The following is a 22,323-nucleotide window of genomic DNA, read 5'->3' on the forward strand; positions in this document are numbered from 1 at the left end:
CTGGCCGGCCCCGGCACCGGCCCCCGCCCGCTACGCCCACCGGTGCCGGGTTGCGTGGAGGGTCCCGGAGGCGCCAGGAGATGCGGGGAGCGCAGGTGGGGGGTGCCCTGGGGGAGTGCGGCCCTCCGCTCCGCCTGGCGGGAGCGGGGACGGGGAGGAGGCGGCCGCTGAGAAGAGGCTTGGCTCTCTCCGTTTCCAAGGTGCAGCCCAGCCGGCGGCGACCACGTGTCCCCCACCCCGGGCCCGCCGCAGCCCCGCCGACCGGTGCGGCGCAAAGTGCGCGGTGCTCCTCCCCCGCTCCGTCGGCATGCGCGGGCGGAGGAAACAGAGCGGGGCCCGGGGCGAAAGGACGGACGCTCACCGGGGGCGCGGAGGCCGCTAGCCCCTGCCGCGGCCCTGCGCGCCTTTCTTGCTCCAATAAGCAATAATTAGGTCCTAAGCTAATGATGTGTCAGCTGATCCGTTCGCTCCGTCTGCGAGCGGGAGGAGGGGGGTGTGTGTGCTGCGCCCGGAGACATCGCCATGGAAACGCTGCCCTCGTCGCTTCCCCCCCACCCCCGGTGTCTCCCTCCCCGGCGGCCCGCGCCCGGGTCCGCCCCATCCCGACATGGGACAGAGCTGCCCATCACCGCGTCGGCCCCCGCGCCCCGCCGCGCCATCCCGACATGGGACAGCGCTGCCCGTCACCGCGCCGCGCCGCCGTCGCCACAGAAACTTTTGTCCCGGCGGCCAATCAGGGCGCGGGGGGGGGGCGCGGAGCGGCGCTGGGCCCGGCCCGGTGCGCCACCGCCGCCACCGCCGCCGCCACCGCCAGCCCGCCGTGGAGCACAGCGCGGGGAGCGGAGCTGCAGAGCAGGGCAGGGCGCGGGCTCCCGAAGCGGCGCAGCCGTTGGCCGGGCCCGGGTGGGACTCGTGCCCCAGCCGCGGAGGTGCCGGCTGTGGACAGGGGCGCGGAGCCGGGCACTGGATGGCGGAGGAGGCGCGGGCGGGCGCGGCCGCGAAGAGGAGACGAGAGGAAGCGGAGCTGCGGCAGCTTCCCCCCGTGGAAGGAGTGTCCTGCTTGGTGCGGCCGGGGGGAGCGCGGAAATCTCCGGCGTGAGCTGAAACTGGCAGAGTGTGTGTGGGGGAAAATCAAGATCGCTTTTTTCTTCTTCTTCTCCACCCTCTAAAAAAAAGGGGGTTTTGCTCAGCATCCACACGCAAACTTACTTGAATGCCTTGTAGCCAGTTTAGCCCAGAGACCAAAGGATACCCCGTACCCGAGGAGTCCTACATGTGTGAGCACCATCATTACACTGGCAGAGCAATCGAGAGCCGCCTCCTCTCCTCCACCAACATCCTCCTGGGACTGAGCTCGCTCTCCTCTCGTCCAGTATCCGAGCCTGGCTCCTATAGAGCTGCTTTAGTGGTTCGATTTTGGTTTTATTTTTTTTTCTCCATCATCTGCTGGGATTGCTCAGTAAATAGAGGAAAATTCCTCAAAGGGTATCTGAAAATTCAGTGGGACTGAATATGAGGAAGTGAAATGCTCAGACTGTTCATTTACTATTATTTTTTTTTAAATTAAAAAATAGATACTTATATGCGGATCGGATATATTAGGCTTAGAAAATATCAGGTAAGAACTTTCTTTCTTTCCAGTACCTTCATGCCCGGAGCGGGGATATCTAAAGCAAAGCTGCCCAGCCGTGGAATAAAAGGGGAGCAAAGAGACCAGTTTGCCCTTCAGTGTTTCCTCCATCCTGCTCGGCGAGGCGGCTTCAGGAGAGGCACAGCCCTCCAGGACAGAGCCAGAGCTCTTCCAGAAAGGCAGCCCAGGGCTGCTGGGGCGGAGGAGGGGGCGCTTTTTATCCCTTCATTCTCTCTTTTTTTTTTTTTTTTTCCCCTACACCTGCACTATCCAGAGTGAATCCGGGTGCAGCTGATGTATGGAAAAGAAGAAGGATCCGAGTCAATATTTTCTTTTCTCTTCGCTAAGCCGAGGGATAGGATTTTAATTATTTATCTGCCCGAACCCTCTCCGGGTAAGACGCTGCTGGAGCCAGTGGGATAGTCCTGCCTCGCACAATTATTAAAGAGACTGATCACGTACAGTGGAAGGATAAGAGGAGCCTTCACCAGACCCGTTTTGCCTTCTGTGGAAAAAAAAATAATGAAGGAGAACATTGCCACACTATTGAATTGATCGCTGCCCCCCCTTCACCCATCCCCCTCCCGGCCTCCCCTACAGCCCCCCCCCCTTCCCAGCACCACAACAGAAAAAAAAAAAAAAAAACACACCAACCCGCTGGGATCTGCCTGCTCCGGGACCTCCTTCGCTCCGCTCGGAGCTGGATGCATTTTTCATGAGCGCTGGGTGAACAGGTGCAAAGTGCGGCGGGGCGGTCCAGCCCCGCACCCCGGCCCGCTTCGGGGCGGCGTGTGCGTGTGTCGGTGTGTCGGTGTGTGCCTGTCTGTCCGGCCGTCCGGCCGTGTGTGTGTGTGTGTGCGCCCCGGCGTGTGCATGTGTGCGAGTGTGTACTAGGAGATTATGGAGAGCAGCGACCGGGACATGTACCGCCAGTTTCAAGACTGGTGCCTCAGGACTTACGGGGACTCAGGAAAAACCAAGACGGTGACCCGTAAAAAATACGACCGGATCGTCCAGCTCCTGAACGGCTCCGAGTCGAGCTCCACGGATAATGCCAAATTCAAATTCTGGGTCAAATCTAAAGGCTTCCAGCTCGGCAACTCGGACGAGGTCAGTGGTGGTGCTGGAGGAGGGAAGCAAGTGCTGTACGTGCCAGTCAAAACCACGGTTAGTAGAGAATTGTCTTCCTTGTTCTATGTCGGCCGCTGCAGCCCGCTCCGGGAGCGAGAGGCACAGGGGGAGCCGCAGCCACAGTTGGCTCCTTCCTCCCTCTTCTCCCAAGTCATCATCACCATGTTGCGTTTGCCTGTCACATTATACACCGCCTAGGTCTTTGTGGCTCCCTTTATTTAAAGCGATCGTGCGCACAACGCACCCAGCCGGGTCGGTGTCGTTCTCCTCCCCGTGTGTTTTCCCCCCAGCCCGGGCCACCGCGGCGGGTGTGCGGGGTGGGCTATTGTCCCGCTGCCGCTCCGGCCATTGTGCCGGGCCCCGCCGCCCAGGGCAGCGGCCCCCCGCCGCCGCCGGGGCCGATCGGTAGCGCACGGCGGAGTAGAGCCTGCCTGGCACAAAGCCAGGCGAGGCGCCCGCCGGTGATTTGGGGGGGTGGGGGGGCGGGTGTTTCCCCGGGATATCGGTCGGGGTTTTTTTTCTTTCTTTCACATCCCCCCCCCCCTCCCCCCCATTATTTTTATTATTTTATTGTTAGCCCCGGAGCCACTGGGAGGCATGAACGTGCCCGGGCTGGCGAAGGGAAGCGGCAGCTGCGGTTGTAGCGGTGGCGGGGAGAGGAGGATGCTCAACAAAGGGAGAGGGGGTTCCGCATGCCCGGAGGAGGGCTGCATTTCTATTGCTCTTGCTGGGGTCGCAGCCATAAGACTTAAAGCTCGGCGTGATGCGCTGCCAGGGGAGCATCCCTCGGCACCAGCATCCCCCGGCAGCAGCAGCCGCCGAGCCCGGCGCAGGGCGGGCAGCGGGGGAGCTGCTCTGCTCGTTGGTGGGAGAAGCGACACATTTCCCTATTTGAGAAGATGGGGACTGTTGGCTGCAAGTAGGTTTTGCCTATTGAACTCTCTTAATGTATCATTATTCTTACTTATGCTCCGGGTCACGAAAGCTAAGCTTCTTTTGTCTGTGTGCGTGGGGCGGGTGGGGAGGGAAAGCTGAGAAAGGAAACCCGGCAATTAAAAATATTCCTGCCTGGGCATTTGGCTTGGATGAGCAATATTCTCGCCTTTCCCCCCCCCCCCCCCCCCCCCCCTAGGACTGGCAGCTTATTCTGTCCTAACAGGAAGGTTGCTGGGTGGCGCAGCAAAGGGGGCTTCTTGGAAAGTATTCTGGGTTGGGTTGTGACGTAGGATGCTGGGGAAATCTGCTGCTCTGCCTCGCTGAAGTCACAAACCTGGGCATTCCCAGGTGCTGGCTCCTATTTTGCCCCCTTGTCATCAGTGCTGTCATGGATTTGAAGAGGTAGAGGTGGAAAAATAATTGTAAGGAGTTGACAAATATGAAGATTGAAAGTAAAAGAGAAGCTCTGGATGGAGTTTGTTTCCTCTTGATGGTTTTTATTTACCAAAGTGTTCTAGGTCTGCCTACAGGTTCAGGTTATTTGGCAAATTTCTGTTCTGCCATTAGATGACTGACTGCTCATTGCTGACCCAGAGGGTCCTGTAGATACAATTTATAACGAAAATGTTGTTTGAAGCAGAGTTCTCCCATTAGGTCAGTATTTTTAGTATCTTTTCTGCTTATTGAAATAATTTTGGAGAGCCAATAGGCAAGATCAGTTGGTTATTCCTAAGACTGCCTTTCCACTGCCAGTTCAAAACTGTAAGCAAATCCATTATTTTTAAAAATGACACTGACCACACTACTAAATAAGAAGGCTAACCTTAATTTTACACGACAGAATTTAAGAATTAAGTACTGCTCTGGGCCTCTGAAACACAAGACTCAGCTTGTCTATTCTCTCTTACCTGTGCCTGCAGTCCCACCTCACACCCCCTCTTCTGTTTTATTTTCAGATCAAATAATCAACTTTTTTCCTTTTTTCTCATTTTTTTTTCCTACAGCAATTTCAGTCATAGATTGAGAGCCTTGTTGGTCTTATGTTTGTTCCTTTGGGGGAATCATGCTTTCAATTGTGTCTCTATATCCCTATATAAGTATTTATATTCATATAGAAGTAGCTGTCTTTAGATAGCTTAAGCAGCCAAGCAGGCACACTAATAAAATAAGGATGCCTGCTAATAAAATCAAGAAAGGAAAGTCAGCATGACCTATCTGTGATCAGTTCCTGAATATCTGTACATGAACAATGACACATAAACCCTTAGAGAAAAGGTCTTGCATGTAGGCAAAATTTCCTCCTGTTGGCCAACATAAATCTGTTGTCCAAGATAAATGAGTAAAGGTGATAGCATTCTCATACAACATTCAGCTTTGAGAATCAAATACTTCCCTCTTCCTAAAGCCATGAGTGTGGTGTCACTATCCCTTGACAAAAGGCAAAGGAGGGTGGCAATGGTTTGTACGATCTGTTGCCAGGGCAGGGGCAGTGCCTGCCACATTGCCAGAGGCTCAGAAGCATTCTGACAGAGTAGGGACGAAGCCCCTGGCCCAGAAAAAACCCCAATGACAAAGCTTCTATTTACTTCCAGTGGCCTAGGATTTCATTCAGCCAGGAATGGTTAAGTTACAGGGGGATTTTCATCAGGTAGTAATTGTTGATAAGCTTTAAAAGCCTATACTCATTTCTTTAACTCTTAGTAATTATTTACGAGTTTATTAATTTATGACCATTAAGAAACATCCCCACTGGTTTATTGTTTGGGTTTGTTGGTTTTTTTTCCTCCCTCCCTGATATCCCATACATTTGAGTTTGTCCTGTTCACAGAGTCACAAACAGTAATAGATCCCTGAACTGTGAGTCTCTCCCTCCTCTTCTCCCTCTTCTTGTCCATCACTTGATCTCACCATAGGTAAAAGTAATTTCAATTTAAAATTAATCACTGCTGGCAGCATGAGCACTCCCTTTGCAGTAACAGGATGGATGAAATTACAAGTTGGACTCCACAGTCACAAGCTGGTCAAAAATAGGCAAATATTCAAATACTTCATTAGGAATTATTCTCTCATTGAAGCTTTAAGATTTGCTGCTCAGCTTTGCTGTCAGCCAGAGAGATTTGCTCCTGATGGTGCTGTAATCCACTGCTGCTGGTAATTAGACATCATTACTGCTGCGTTAAAGGGAAAGAGAGAAGGAGAGAGGACAGGCTGGGGCTAATTAACTACTTGATTCTAATGAAAGAAAGAGAGCCTGATAGCAACTGGGAGGTTGCACTGGAACAGGCTAGATGTACAACACAGACTTAATTGAAGCAGGGGTGTCTTGCAGTCTCACGGTAGCTGAGGCTTGGTCTACTTTCATATTCTGTGGGCAGTAGCACAAGAGGTATTATACTGTTTCTGCCTTGCCTGGTTGGTAAGTAGCTCAAAATCACAGGCCTGTCTTCAATATCAAGTTTAAGCATGACAGCAAGGAGAATGCATAGATGATTATGTGCTGGCTTAATCTGTTTTACGGGTATGGTCTCCTCAAGAGCAACAGGAACAAATCAATTTCTGAATGGTCACATCCCTCTGTGGCCTAGGAGATGCACTTTTGGTCACCAGGCAACAACATCCCCTGTGAAACAGCCATTTTAAGTCCAGAGTGGGACAACACACAGTAAGGTATTCCTATATGCATCCTAGTGAGGATCTCATTTCTGAGGCCAGCAATATGCCAAATGGCTGACAGTATTAACTTTTAATGGTTGGTACTCATGATCCATAAGGAGTCATGGAACTAATATTTCTAGTATAATATCTTCCCTAACCATGTACATGAATTTTATGGTGGATTTTTTTTTGTTTGGTTGGGTTTTTTTGGGTTTGTTTGTGTGTATTTCTGCATAGTTCTTTAACTGGAACTGCTTATGGATTGGCAACTTGAAAACAAAATTCTGTTCACCATCTCTTGCTTGAGGTTGTCCATAGACACAAATATGGCTCCTAAAATTAGTGATGATGTTAAAAACAAGTTTTATAAAATAATGGCCCAAGCTGTACCAGTGGATTCTAAGCAGAACTTTCCTTTAAAAAAGAAGGGCTAAGGTGACTGCAGGATGCCTCTCAAATACAGATATTACGCAGTATTAACAAACTAATAGAAGATAACCTCAAAGGCCAAGTTCAGATTGCTTTTATGTCATTATCAGTTTGGAATGACTCCACTTACTTTAATGAAATCACAAGCCTAATGTGTGAATTTTCCTGTGTCTTCTTGTGTATTTTTCACCTACAAGCATAGGATGAACTTCCAAGCCCAAATGCTGTCCAGTTAAATCTCCGGATACTTCAGGAGAATCTGGTATGCTCTGGATTGCCTCTAGCAGACCAGTGCAGCTCTCTGCAGGTGCAGGGCTGCACTACTGAACCTAATTACAGGATTTAGTGCTTAAAATTACAGGCCAGTCAGCTCTGTGGAACAGGCTGTATCCCAGCCCACCTCTTGTTAGTGTTGGTTAGTGATGTAGAATAGTAGATGGACATAGGAGTTTATGGTTTGCTTGATTTTATATACAGGACTTTGTTTATGAAGGAAAGAAACAGGTCACAATACAAATTGCTTCTATGTCAAACTGGGGTGCTTTAAATGATATTTTAAATTGGTCATTGTTTTAGGATGTTTTCTAGCAATCTGAAAATATGCAGTGCATTTCTCTCCATTTTTTTTTTTGTAACTATCAATATAAAAGTGTTTGTCAAATATAAAAATGCTTGTCAAATACATCTTGGTAGCTCTGCAGCCTATTGAACTGCCAGCACATAATGGCATTAAGTACCATGGAAAGGTGATGCTGAGGGTGAGCTATAATTTATCCGAAGGTACAATTCTGCAGTAGTTTACGGTCCTGTTAAATGTACCTTCCAGGCTCAGCAGCATTATTCCAAGCCCTGCCATGTCCATCTCATTTTAACTGCCCACTGCATTTTCCTCTAGCCCTCTCAGGTCTGCAGAGCTTCCTTTCCTCTTCTTACCCACAGCCTCTGCCCTGCCATTTGCAGATCCGATGGATGTGGTGGATTGCAGATCCGAGGAGGGATGCTGGTGAATCAGACAGTGCTGGAAAATGGTCACAGCAGATGGAACAAAACCGGTTTAGTTGGCAATTCTTAGTGCAAGCATTCAGTGAAGTGTTCATGAAAAAAAGAGAATATCTCTGTCCTGAAATGTAGAAATGTTAAAGTGGGCATATGCAAGACACCATCTCCACGTGTGTGTGAGAGAGAGGGAAAGGGAGAGGAGCGGAGATCTCTTGGTAACAGTGTTGAGCTACAATTTTCCCAAGGCACATGAGCCAAAGACAGCACATTTTTGAAAAAGGGACCATTTTAAACGTCTACTTCTGTAAAACTAGAAACTGTTAACGTTACTTTAGAAACATGACATAGAGTGTAGCACTACCATAACAAAACCTACTAGTGATGTATCCATCCCATGCGCGCAGTGAGGATGACAGATGCAGTGCTGTCCTCTGGTAAAGGCCAGGCTTGTAGTTCAGAAGCTTGTAGCTCAGAAGCCCAGTTCTTTCCAGTGATCCAAAGTAAAACCTCCCAGTTTGATTTTCATGCTGCAGTGAACCTTTGCTGAGAAGGCTGAGGTGATGAGAATGAACTTGGTTCTTCATCGCCTTACCCTCAGCCTCTCACCAGAGAAGCTGCACTGGATTCAGTCAGGGTGCAGCATGGTGGGGACTCCATCTCAGGCACTTTCACTCCTGATTTTTCTTAAGATGTACTGAGTGTTACTTCTGTGGCTACCCAGCTGTGTGATCAGTGGGAAATGGAGCTGGCATTTGCTAGCAGATTAGTGCTAAAATGGGCTGATGGATATCAGTACAGCATGACAGGACCTTTTCTGATCTTCTAATGGAGAAAGTTTTGTTCTCTAACTTGTCGGGTGATCACCATTGCTCTTGCTCTAGAAGAAAAGGAAACACAGACAGACTTCTGTAGAGAGAGCTTACCATGAACACAAGCCTCTGGGGGAAGGGGGTTACTGCTACTGCTGGATGAATGTGGGAGTTAGTGATTCAAATTTCATTTTACACTACAGAAATAAATTAAAATTGGCTGATACTGAACCATGAGTTTTGAGCTGCTGTTTTGAAAGGAGGCAACTAGTAGCTGTTGGGATTTTGTCTGAAAGAAGCTATCTGCGTCCTGATCTTTCCCTGTACGTATGCAGGATACACCTGTTGAGAGTTTGCTGGTAAAAGAGGAACAAAACAAGCAGGGCAGATATTGAAGAGACATCTCAATAAAGTAGATGCAGAGAAAAAGCATGAGACAAAGTGGCAGGAAACACTTTCCAGGAGGATGATACCAGATTTTGCACCTTCCTATGCACCACAGAGCATCACAGGAATCTTTTTTCGCTTGTTGAGTAGATCGACTCTAGTCAACACAGCCCCCCAAGTAAGTGGAGATTTCCAGGATGTAAAAGATGTTTTTATCTTGTATATGTAATTTTAGACATTCCAGAAGCCTCTTTGAGTTTAGAAAACTCAGGAGATATTAGCTGGTGGATGAGAGTTGTTTGCATTGTCCTGCAGCAGCACTGAAAGTGATCCTTCTGAGTAATTCTGAGATTATCTTTTTTTCTTTTTAAATAGATGAGCCTCAAAACCTTATGTTTCCACTAGAAAGGTATTTTTTTAATGGTTCATAAACAAAAAATATCCAGGCAGGCACTGCCAATATCCAGGAAAGCCTTGCTACGAGTTATGGCATTGAGTATTCTTCTGGATGCAAATGGCTTTTCTTAGTGATGATCAACTTCATCACAGACAGTTGTACAGGCTTCTAACTGCTTATTCAATAACTCTGCAAGCTGCAAAGCCTGACAGTTACTATGTGCATCTGCAGGGATTACAGCTGGTTGTTGAAATTGAATTGTGGGGTTTGAACCATTTAGTTGTATCTGTTAGTCTTCAACTAAGACTGGGCTATTTAAGGGCTATTTTACTTAATAAATCTGATCTGTGTTAGAGCTAACCTCAAGTGAAGACATGTGGGGTTGGGTTTTTTGGGGGGGATTTTGTTATTGTTGTTGTTTTGGGGTTTTTGTTTTGTTTTTTTCAGAAATAAACATTCTGTATAGACTAAGGACAATTTTTATTAAATGACCTTCTAGAACCTAGGATGAAAAACTCATTCAACCTTTTTCACTTGAGAGCCTGTAATTAAGCTCCTCTGGGAAATGAGAGGTTTTATGTAGCATATTGCCAATAAGATCAGTGGGTCTGAAAGTTTTGTAAATGTTGCTCCCCCAAAGTTTCTAATGCAACAAGAGATGGATGCTAACACGTTTTTACTGTTCTTAAGAAGATTTATGAAGTGAGATCGCTTGCAATTAAATGACTTATAAGTCTTACTCACTGTAGTCATTTTAAAATGAGTATGTCTTGTACCTGTTCTCTGTTGCCTCTGGACTTACACATGCCACTACCAATACTGCCAGAAGGATTCTGTAGAAAGTTTTTTTCCAAGGAAGATCCAGAGCTGAAGTAGCTGCCACTAAATCATGACCTATCTGTAGGGTAAAGCATCATTGTGGTGGTATATAGGAAATCAAACCTGTGAATGCAATAATGCTCACTTCCTGAGCTGATAGAAGATGAGTAACAAGCAAGTAATTATTCAAGTATTTAGATACAGTAGGAGAAGAACAGATATGGTATGGCCAGAGGTTTCAGCAGACAAGAAAGATAAGGAGGACAGAACTTCATTTCTCAGTGTCTGTCTTCTCTGTTGTGGGTGATGAGGAAGTGCTTGACTTGAGTTTACATTTTTTCAGGTGATAAAACTGAAGAATGGTTAGAAATAAGAGGAATAAAAAGAAAGAAGTGATGGCAAATCAAGATATTAAATTCTAGTGCATCACCAGAACTAATATAAATCTAAGAACACTAAAGAACTTCAGAATGGAAGAACTAAAATATTATTAAAATACATCACTTGCCACTGTCTATGGCAATGATACTGGAGGATGGGCAAAAATGTACTAGGAAGAGGAATAAAAAGGTGGTAGAGATAGTACATAGAAATGACAGACCAGTGAACAATATTTCAACACCAGGAAGAAAAAAAATCAATAAGCAAATAATTAAAAATAGAGTTATTAAGTGTCAATGTGAACCACACCTGGCTGGTGTAACTAGTTTGGAGTTTATAAGGGTTAATTATGTTTCTCTAACCTGTTGTGCTCAGAAGTCTTGGAGATAATTTTCAGGTGAAAACTTGGTTCTGGCTTCCTTCAGAAATGAAACCAGTCTGATACTGAGCAGGGTTGAACTGGCTGTGTTGACAAATTAAAGCTGGTATGGAGTTGGGAAGCCATAGGAAGCCCTCTAGAGTGATAAAAACACAGTTCAGTGTGTGTACACACACACACACAAGTATGTATGGATACACAGACACACATAAAGCCCAGACAAATGAGAGAGTTTCAGGAATAGGTGGAAATGCAAATTAATTAGGTTAAGCAAGTCAAGGAAGAATCGGGAGGGAAAATAGAAATATCATAAAAAGGGAGAAATCATGGCAGGCATAATTCCCTACAGACCACTGCCAGATAATTTACATTTTATGCCGTTGTGACATTAGCTTTTTGAAGGGAAAGGAAGAATTGAAGCTTTTCAATCACATTTAGGATCACAATTAAAATGTATAGAATTAGTATAACCTCTCAAGGGAGATATTTAGGAATAATTTCAAACAAATCAATAAGCATATCTTCAATAAGCATAGCGAGGGTAGCAAAAATAGGCATTAGGAAAAGTACAGAGAGTAATATTGAAAACTTATTCTTCTTGTTAATTAAATGCTATGCCCTTGCCTTTTAATAACATGCTTAGTGTATTTACCTCATCTGTGAAAGGTCATGACAGATGAAAGGTCCAGGAAAGGTAACTAAGCTAATTAAAGAAAAGAGGTACTTATAAGAGAAATAGATTGTAATGGTTATGTCACCCAGCAAGATGAATGTTCAGAGCACATGCACAGCAGAAAACAGACAGGTAGAGATGTAGAAAGAAGCTGAGAGAAATGGTGTGGTGTAAATACTGATGAACAGCAGAGAAAGAAAATTCAGCAGCTACCCTTTTACATCCTGTTCCATCTTCTAAAGACTCCTTTGACCACCACCTCAAAAGGTGATTCAAAGGTAGGCCCTTGTTTTATAACCCATAGTCTTTGGAATGGAAAGTCTGCATCACAGCCCCTGGAGAAACTCTGATTGATTCAGCCAAAATTTCTCCTCAGGATTTTACAAGAGAGTGATAGCTCTGTGGCTCTCCTAAGGATGTAGCATGCTCTTTACATCAGTTCAGCTTTGCTGGCTGGAGCAGAAGTGAGGACAAGGTCATACTGCTGCACTTCTCTCTTCCCCTGGGAGCCACAGGAGTTGGTGATGGCACTTACTTGCTGCCTCGCTGTTAGCTGGTGTCTGGCAGCATCTCCCCAGGTCTCTCCCATGCAGTCAACACAAGGAAAGACTTGTAGAACATGGTGACATCCCAGCATTTTCCCATCCCTTCCCCTTTGTACTGCACATCAGTATTGCTGGTGGTCTCAGCATTCATGCTTTTGTTTCATGAGCAGATTATTATGTTTTAGGTGTTCTGCAGGTGGCTAAAGCTAGCAGAGGAAAAGAATTTGGTCATGTATTGCACAATGCACCTCTATGCACCGTGTTTTGTTTGGGGATTTATTTATTTACTGATGATTGAGCTCTGAGACATCTTCTGCAGACTCCCTTGGAGACTGGGACTCAGTTTGACTGTAGCAGGTTCTCTGTCTGGTTGCTGTAGTGATATTACTAGTCTGGAGGAAGGAAGGGAGATCATCACATTTCTTAGCTCCAGCACTATCCTGTGTGGAGCAGTGCATGAGATCACTGTGATTGAGACAGAATGTGATGAAGCACCTCCATGCTCCAATTTATTCCACTTGTGATGACAAGTATTGTGCTGTTTTCACCTCTGTATTTCTTGTCTGCTTGTGCTAGATTTTGTGTGTGTGTATGTATTTGTTGGAAGTATCACCAAACTCTCACTGTGGTGGGAAAGAAAGAAAAAAGGAGCAGAATTATTAGAGAATTAGTTGCAAATGTGAGAGGAAATCAGCTCCTTCAAATGATGACAATTTCTGGAAGACTTTGCTTTTGAGCAGTCTGACCAGCAAGTGTGGCATGTATATAATTAGATGACTTGTCCCATTGCATTTCTCAAACTGCACTGGAAAAGAAAAACGAATGTAGCTCATTCTTTTCTCCTTTAATCTAGACCTAGTCATATTTTCTTTTTATGACATCTTTTGATAACCTTTATCTTTTTTATATTCTGAGAGTTCAGCAAAGCCCCACGGCCATGGCTGCCATAATACTACAGTATTTCATTTGTAGCAAGCAAACAGCTCAGCCTTCTTTTAATGAGTGCTATATTCCAGTTCCAGGCATCTGTCTAAACCCTGTAGTTCAGGCAGACAGCATCTATTTACCCCTTCTTGTCTCAATTTGGGCTTGTCCAACAAGGAGATGGGATAGTGAGTTCTGTATGGATCCAGAAAAAAACCCTCTCAACTTCTCAAAAAGGTGTATATTGTAAAGTCACTGCATTTTGACCCTACATTTTGCAGGAAACCTATGCATCCTCTGCTGTGTTTTACCAGTGCATAAAGCCTGGTTTATCACTGTTTTGGTGTAACTGAGAGTTGAGCTGGGCATGAGGTGAGCTTTCAGGGAGTTAAATGTGCACTGAAGCAAAAATAAAGCAATGTAAAATAAAGCTAGGTCTAGGGGTAAATAAGGCTGGTTAAAGCAAGACTATTTTATTCCTTTTTAATCGCCAATCTGTAGAGCAAATTCTTGTATTACTCTTCAGATCAGCCCAATTTTGGCAAGCTACGTCAGACTTTGAGGCAACTGTGCAACTGAAAAGATTGTTTTACCTGTTTTCCTAATCGAACCTTACATTTTCAACTTGAACCAAAAAGAATGGTTTCAAAACTGAGTAGAAAAAAGCATTCATAAATAGAAGAAATCAGGTCAAATTTTATTAATAATCATAGAGCATTTTCTTTAATAGAATTCTAATGAACTATGTGTTTTCTGTTACTTATTGATGAACTTTGATGAATTTATAGGTAATTACCATTATTAAAAAAAATTCTCAATAAAGTCACAAAAGTTTTCACATATACAGCCTTCAAAAACATATCAAATCTACATTATGGTTGCTGTAATTTGAAAGCAGGCAAAATAAATAAATTACAATATAGTTGGCTATGTGAAAATGCTTTGAATTACTCATTTGCCTAACAGATCCAAAGAGGGAACAAACAGACCTACAAAAGAGCTGAAAAACTGTAGCTGTAGGAACTTGGAAGGAGTCAAGCTGGTGAGGCTTTGAAGGACCAGTCATCATAAATTGCACTGGCTGAAGTCTCCTCCTGGGATAGGACCAGCAGAAGGTCTGTGATTCATTTTTTTGGCACAAAGACTGTGTCCCTCTTTTGAAGACAGAATGCAGTCCTTGGGTGATGCTTTGGCTTTGTAATAGCCAGTGCCCGAGGGAGGAGTCCAGCCACAAAGCATCCACCATGTGCAGATGATCAGTTGGTGTTGGTTGACTGGAAGGCAATGACTAAATTCTCAGTAGGATATGTTCAGATGAAGTTTTTCTATTTATAAAGAACAATTTACCTGTAACAGCTATCCAGTTTTGCCACAGTATACCCCAGTGCTTAACAGGTGTATAGACGTGTTTCTAAAACGTATAAAAATACTTAGAAAAGTTTAATTACAGCAAGGCCAAATTCAGCTGTGAAATAATACAAGTAGCACCCTGCTCTCATCTCCTTGGTTATAATCTTCTGCAATGCACTCATTGCAGTGCTCTGTGTGGACAGCTCTCCATTGCAGAAATCCACATATTCTGATTGTTTGGGGAAGAAGAAACCAAAGTGGAGAACAAGCTTGATCTTGAGCCTCTAAACTCTACATGTGTTTATGTTTAGATTCATCATCCTGTCGTGTGTGTCGTCCCCCCCCCTCAAACTAAACATACACAATACAGGCACTCAGCCTCAATTACCCTGCTGAGGTTAGTTGGCTGTTTTTGAGTGTTCTCCCTTTTCTGTGGGTATCGCATTAGGACATTTGCTATGGGAAGAATTCAGATCTCTTTCCTTTTTCCCTGGCTCTTTGAACTATATTTGCATTAGAGCCATCCTGCTTCTAATGAGAGTGGAAGAAAAATGAGATGAGAGAACAAATGGAGTAAAGTGTTAAAGCCAATCAAGTATAAACAAACTTTGGCTTAATAGCTCCCTGTGAGCTCATTCTAAAGCAAGAAAGTCAGCTTTGGGAGAGGTGGAGGCTGGGGAAAGGGAAATAAGCCCAGAAAACACATATTACACACATTTCACAATAATAATGATAATGATAATAATGATAATAATAAAGCTAATGAAGTAAATGAAGCAAAAGAAGGGTGATGTTTCCTGTTAATTTGGAAATAAAACTACTGTTGATCTTCAAAACCACTATTTAAGCAGCTAAGCATACCTGCTGGCCCACCTATAAGCCCAGCACAACCTTAAGGTATTAACTATCTAACAAAACTGCCTGGAAAATGTGAGGAAGATGAAGCAGGATTTTGAAAGGGGCATGTTTTCATGGAAATTTGATTTCAGCAAATTTTGGACTAAATTTTATGTCTGTTCCTCAGCATTTATTTCAAATTGTACTTTGTTAGTCAATATTTAATTCAATAAGTATCACACCATGATACAGCAGAAAGTAGCTAAGGAGAATGTTGCTAGACACTACAAAGCTCGTGGTTGTGAAAATACACAAATATTTAATGCAGGTGCAACTGGAAGGTGTTAGCCATTGTGTCATAGCCCCATATCTGTTTGCTGTCCATAGTGCTACACTTTTTCCTCTATCCTTGTCATTTGTATTTGCTGCTCCAGATTGATATTTACTAATAGGCAGAGGTGATTTTTTTTTTCCTTCTGTGGCCTTTATTTCCAGACCTGGTGGCCTGCTGTTTCTCATTATGAATTCCAATCCAAGGGCAGGTGGCAGAATTCAAATGTATGTTGTCTGTGGGCAGGAAGATCATCTTGTTTGGGTAACATCAGTTGAACTGAACCACTCACTGTCCTGGCTGCATTTTAGTATTTTTAATCATTCTTTGCAAGGCATGCTATTTTGGTGAGCAACCAAACACAGCCTAAGCTGCACACAAGAAGAGAACTACAAACAGGGTTCTAAATCTAGGATTCTGTAACATTAAAAACCAAGCAACAACAACAAAACCCCTTAAAAACATGTAATTGGAGAATCTATTAGGCCCAATCCACCCACAACCATCTGGAGCAATGCTATCTATGTTATCTATCTAAACAAAACTTTGGACATGACACAATCAGAAATTAGGTGTGTAAGTTGAGCTGAAATAATTTGTACATGATCTTTTTAAATGTCCAAGGCCAAGATGACCAAATTTAAGAACTGCTGAAAGACATTACCATAATAATGTGAAATAGACCATTTTAAAGGCAAAAACCTGTTCCCACTAAAGTCAATAGCAAAATCCCACTGACTATAATGGGAGTGGGATTGGTCTGCTAAGTAGCAAACCATGCTTTAAAAAAATCAATACTTCAATTTTACAAGGTAATATGGATAGCAGTATAGTTGCCTATTATCAGAGCCCATAGTCTGTGGATTTTATCTCTCTAATAATACCGAGGTTCAGCACCTATCTTATGAATCATTGAGAGGAAAGCCATGAGCCATTTCAAAGCATTTCCCCTGCCCCTAGTCGAGCAAGCTCTCCGGAGGCAGGGTGCAGCGAGCATGCCTCCATCAGCACCGCGCAGGAGGATTACAAGAGAAGGAATGACTGCCTGAGAAAAAAAAAAACAAAACAAAACAGCTTTAATCGCTGTGGATCTCCTTCTAGCATTTGATGCCCAGAACTTCAATTCCAACTCTTGATATCAAGTGTCAGACATAAACAGAAATGGCCTGGGATGGGTCAGGTTTTCATCTCAGACCATACCACAAAAAAATACTGGTGATGTTTTTATTCTGTCTCTTATGCTTCGAGCATTGCGGCGTTGTGATTCAAACTAGAGCTATATCTCATACGTCCATCTTTACAGAAAAGGTATACATGGATTCTAACAGAAACAGACAGACTTTGGGGAAGGGGCTGAAGATTTCCTCTCCGGCCACCGTGATTTTATTCCCTGGAGCTCAAACCATCTCGTGCAATAGAGGGTTTTCTGCGTCCCTCCCCTGCGGGACACGGGCTACCCCCAGAAATTGAGCGTGATGGGGCTTGAGGCGGTGACAGGCTGTGTGTGCGTGTCCCGGGCCGCAACCGCCGCCGCCGGGGCTGCGGTGCGGGCAGTCATCGGGGCGGGTGCTGGCGGGCGGCGCGGTGACCGTGACTCCATCGGACATAATGAGCGCGACGGTTCGGCAGCCGGCAGACATTTCCCTCACCCCTCCCCCTGCAGCCATATGGTGCCGTAAACAACCGCCGCGCCGGGCGGGCTCGGGGTGGGGGTGTTGTTGTGTGTCCCCCTCCTCGCAGGCCGCGGGTGTCCCCCAGGGGTGCCGGCCCCTGGCTCTCCCCGGGCACACCTTGCCGGCGATGGGGGAAAAGCGATGGGCACGGAGCGGCAGTGGCTGCGGAGGGGCCATCTGCCCGGGGCCGCCTCTCGGGGGGCCGCTTCCAGGGTCCGGGGCCGCCTCGCGAGAGGCATCCCGGGCCGCGGCGCCAGCTGGGTGCGGGGGCTGCCCTGCGGGGCGAGGAGTGGGCCGGGGCGAGGGCAGTGCTGCCGCTCCACCCCCCCTTCCCTCCTTCTGCTCTGTGCCGGCTCCGCTGCGGCTCCATTAATTGATTGAGAGCCTGGGCTGGCATTGAGGGCACGGGGGAGGGGGGGAGAGGGTGCGGCTGTGCCGCCATCGCCTCCCCCCGCTCGTTCCTATGGTAACAGTGAAATACCTCCGGGACACACACACGCACACCCGCTCCTCACTCCCACTCGCGGAGGGGGGGGCCGACGGCGAGGCCGCGATGGCCGTGCCCGGCCAGGCTCCCCGCGCCGCACCGCGCCGTTCCCATGGCGACGGGCTGCGGCAGTACCTGTGCAGCCACCGTCGAGACGGTGCCGAGGGGCTCACGCCCGGCCGGCGCCCCTCGCCAGCCGCCTACCCCCCGCCTCGCTCCCCGCCGCAGCCCGGCGTGGCTGCCGCGGGGAAGGCTGCGAGTCGGTACTGGCCTTGCGGAGGCCGGGCTGCGGTCGGCAGGGGCGGAAGGGAGCTGACCCATCTCGCAGCCGCCATCCCGCGGGCCGCCGGGGCTCGGCCTGTGGCCCCGCAGCGGGCACCTCCGACCCCGTGCAGCCATTAACCCCGCGGAGTTAGATAATAACGTGAGGTCAAATTAGTACCTCCCGTGTATTTTCCGTGAAGCAAACACCCTGTGCCTGCCCGGCGCGGAGGTTCCTGCTGGCACTGGTAGCGGACAGAACAGTGCTAGCGCTGGAGATGGGTGGGTGGAACCCTGCTGTATCCGGAGCAGTCGTGTGGGTGGATTTCCACGCTAGCCTGCCCTGATCCCCGCAGAGGACGGGTGCTGGGGTGTACGTGTGTGAGGCCGTACGGCTGGTACTGGCTCCATCGGGGCAGCGCCAGACAGCCGCAGCGGGCCAGTGCTGTGGCCATAGGGCCTGCGGACATCAGGGGCCGCCGGGAAGCAGCGGTTTGACTCAGGGAAGCCCTTGTCTTTAGAGACAAGCCCCAGGTCTCTTAAGTAAGTTCACTGTACCATGACGTGATGCCACATGAGGCCCTGCTGGCAGATGTAGGGCTGCTCAGAAGCACTGCAGCTACAAATACTTGCTGTAAATAGTGACATGTCGTGGTTGGCATGTCTTGAGGTGCAGGGAATGGAAATAAAACCCTGTGCCACAGTCACTGCTGGTGTTTACCTTTGCTTTCTGCTTTTGCCAGGACCCAGCACTCAACAACTCTGTTTTACCAGCCCTGGCACTCTCTTACCGTGTGTATGTAGCTCCACGGTCTGCAGCATAGTGTGTAGTTGTAGCTATTGCTGGAAAGCAGCATTCCGCTGGCTATTACAGGCAATAAAAACGTTTACATGCGTTTGTGAAAATGTGTTCTTGGGTCCCTGATGTGAAAATGTTAATCTGATACATTTTGAAGCCAAGTCTGTCCCACTGAAGAAGACTTGTGCATCCTTTCCTCCATGTAACTGATCAGGGCAGCCCAGGAAATGGAAGAGGGGGTGGATAGGAGGAATGTGTTTAGCCCCAGGTATTAGAAGAAGTTTGTCTTTTAGAAAAAAAAAATACTTTTTTTAGCAGCTTCACTAAATGCTGGATTACATGTCATGAAGCACCACTGTCTTTAATAGAACACACTTGAGATGTACATAGGTGGTAAAATACCTGACCAATAATAACATCACCCATGAAAATAAGAATTCCTTTGTGAAAAGCTAACCATAAAAGAGCATCTGTACCCTGAAGACAGTAATAATAATAAAAAAAAAAATCAGGAAGCTTTTTCTTTATAGATGTTAAAATGGCTTAAAGACGGAATGTTATCAACTGTTACAATTTCATTGTGAGTCCCATGGTGTTTGTCATTTTTTTCTTTAAAAATCCCATCTCCAGTCACATGCTCTTGAAAACTCTTCTTTTGTGTTAAAGCAAAAGAAATCAGACAAAAATCATATAGGAGTCTCCACCTCTGTAGAGAAGAGATTGTCAGCAACAACTCCCTGTCAGTTCTCAGGATCTCTCAAGGACCATGGGTATTTCATTATCAGCCCTTTGACTTGTGAGTGTATGAAATGCTGCTGGTTAGTGTGATTGTAGAGATTGATACCATTGGGTTATAAACCACAAATGGTCTTGCAGGCACGTATTTGAGAACTTTAAACTCTGCAAATGTCCCACGTGGGCCCTGTAGACTTAGAAACCAAGAAACAAACCAAGTGTGTTTTTGCTTGTACCATTAGATTTTTTTCAAAGCAATTTAATGATTTTCTCTACCCTATTTCATTAATTGAAATATCAGTTAAATAATTATTCTTAAAACAAAGGCCAGAAATATGAAAGTAGAGAAAAATGATACAAGATATAAGCAGAATCCTTTAAATATAATGCCTAGTAAGCTCTTTGAAGCATTTCAGAAGGAGCTAAAAGTAACAAAATCAGACTAAAATTTAATTACAGAGATAGGAACACTGAATACATCATAAATTTGTATAAAACTCAACTTCATGAGTCTAGAAGCTTCAGTTTCTGAAGTTTGCAAATCAGATTGTAAAAGCCTAATATGAAAAAGATTGCATGAAAATGTTGCACGATCAAGCAAGCTCTGAAGAAGGAGAGGGTTCTAGTAAATGGCTCACTGAAGACCCTATATCCCAGGTGCCATCTCACCACAGCCAGGAGGCATTCCTTCTGCTGTAACACAGGAGCACAGGAGGATCAAATATGAAAACAACACCAGTGCCATTATTTCTTTGCTCCCCCTCCCCCTCCCCCTCCCCCCCCCCCCCCCAGTTAACTTTGGGACCAAAAAAGCCAAATAAATTGCTACAATATCTACAACATTAATAATTTGGAAGAATTAATTCAGAGAATTTATTTAGCTTGAGTTGAGTCCACAGTAATGGTTCCTTCTAAAGCATTATGACTGCCACCACCATGAAAACCAGTGTAGCTAGCAGGATGAGAGAGGTGATTCTTCCCCTCTCCTCTGCACTGGTGAGACCCCATCTGGAGTGCTGGTTGTCAAGCTCAGGGACCTGCAATGTAGAAAGGACATGGAACTGTTGGAGTGAGTCCAGAGGAGAGCCAGACAAAGATGGTCAGAAGGTTGGAGCATCCTTCCTATAAGGCCAGGCTGAGAGAGTTGTGGTTTTTCAGCCTGGAGAAGGCTCCAGAGAGACCTTATGTAGCTTTTCAGTACTTGAGGGGGACTTAGGAGAAAGGTGAGGATGATTTGTTTAGCAGAGCCTGTTGCAACAGCACAAGGGGTGATGGTTTTAAACTAAAAGGGGTGAGATTTAGGTTGGAAATAAGTAAGACATATTTTTCCTATGAGAGTGCTGAGACAGTGTAACAGGTTGCCCAGAGAGATTGTGGATATCCCATCCTTAGAATCATTCAAGGCCAGGCTGGATGGGGCTTTGAGCAACCTAATCTTGTTGAATGTCATCCCTACCTATTGCAGGGGAGTTGGAAATAGATGATATTTAAGGTCCCTTCCAGACCAAACTATTCTGGGGTTCTGTGATTTGATGAGTCTGTCTCTGTAACTCATCATGCCCAGTGTGACTGAGGTCTGGGAAGGAGGAACACAAGGAACAGGGTGCTGGACTGGATGCTGTCATCTGTTTCAGTAAAATTTGCAGAGCTGAAACAGACTGAATGGAGAAGGAATGTCTATAAGCTACAAGCAGAAACAAGGTGATAATAATAATAGTTTTAAAAAAAGGGTGGGAGGGTGGGTGTGCAAAACCCCCCAGGAGCATCTCAGCAGAAAATCCAGTAGGAAAAACAACAAAGTGCAGCAACCTTATTATTTTTTTGCTTCAGTATCCAAAATCTGATGGAGTTACAGGCAGATTTTTTTGAGTATCATCTGAAATCATAAAATGTGTTTGTCAAAAAGCCTGAAGAAACTATTCCTGACCCCTGGAGGAGAGTGCAGTGATGGCATTGTATTGTGAAGTCCCTTCAGATGGGAGGTTGCTGTTAAAAATGACTGATCAAGATGGGAAATGGGCTGTAGTGGTGAATAGACAGATGTGATAAAACCCCAGATACAGAGTTAAATCCTGTCCTAAATGCAGTTGTACCAGCTGGTGACAGCTATCTCAGGGGTCTGTTCATTTTTGCTAGGCAGCATTCAGCCAGCTTGCCATGCTGGTGAAGTATTACTGAACCAAATTGAATTAAGTTTCCTGCACACCCATTTGCAAAAAACCCAAACACACATATTTACCAGACATGCAGCTGTGCCTGATGTCTCCCCAGAAAACAAATTCCAGGATACATGCAGAGTACCCCAAATAAAAAGTTATGCTAGAAATGATTTGATTTGATGGGAAATTACTGTGTCATTTCCTTTTAAAGACTGGAGCACTCAAAACAACAGGACAGTAATTAGGCTATTTGCACAGAACAGAACAGGGTTTGGTGGCGTGGTCTTTTTAAATATCTTCTTGGTGATCTGTGCTGATTTGGCAGTTGTAGACACAGGGTTTTCAATGCAGAGTTTTCCTAGTGTGGGAGGACTGGCCTGATAATGTGGTTTGGGTAGCAGGTGTGATTCATCAATGAATTAATAGCATATTTCTCTTAGAACAGACAAGGATTGAATGATGTAGATAAAGTACATAGTCCACATAGCTGACTCCATCTGTTGGTGCAAGTGCTGTGAAGCCTTTGAGGTTATTTGGAGATAGTGGTTGCTATAAAGTGCAAGTCAGTGAGTGGGTGCAGTGTATTTACAGAGAGAG

General features: G+C 45.8%; 1 protein-coding gene across 7 annotated transcripts in view; it reads left to right on the forward strand.

Annotated features, from left to right (window-relative positions):
* Positions 1-2,530: 2,530 nt before the first annotated feature.
* NOL4 (nucleolar protein 4) overlaps positions 2,531-22,323 on the forward strand; it is a 155,993-nt gene continuing 136,200 nt past the window's right edge. For all 7 annotated transcript variants that reach the window (XM_054394682.1, XM_054394684.1, XM_054394685.1 and 4 more), the window contains exon 1: positions 2,531-2,797. In XM_054394682.1, coding sequence (XP_054250657.1) covers positions 2,531-2,797 — 267 coding nt within the window. The remainder of the gene's footprint in view (positions 2,798-22,323) is intronic.

This window comes from Indicator indicator, chromosome 31 (assembly GCF_027791375.1).
Source record: "Indicator indicator isolate 239-I01 chromosome 31, UM_Iind_1.1, whole genome shotgun sequence".
In the NCBI taxonomy this organism is placed as follows: domain Eukaryota; kingdom Metazoa; phylum Chordata; class Aves; order Piciformes; family Indicatoridae; genus Indicator; species Indicator indicator.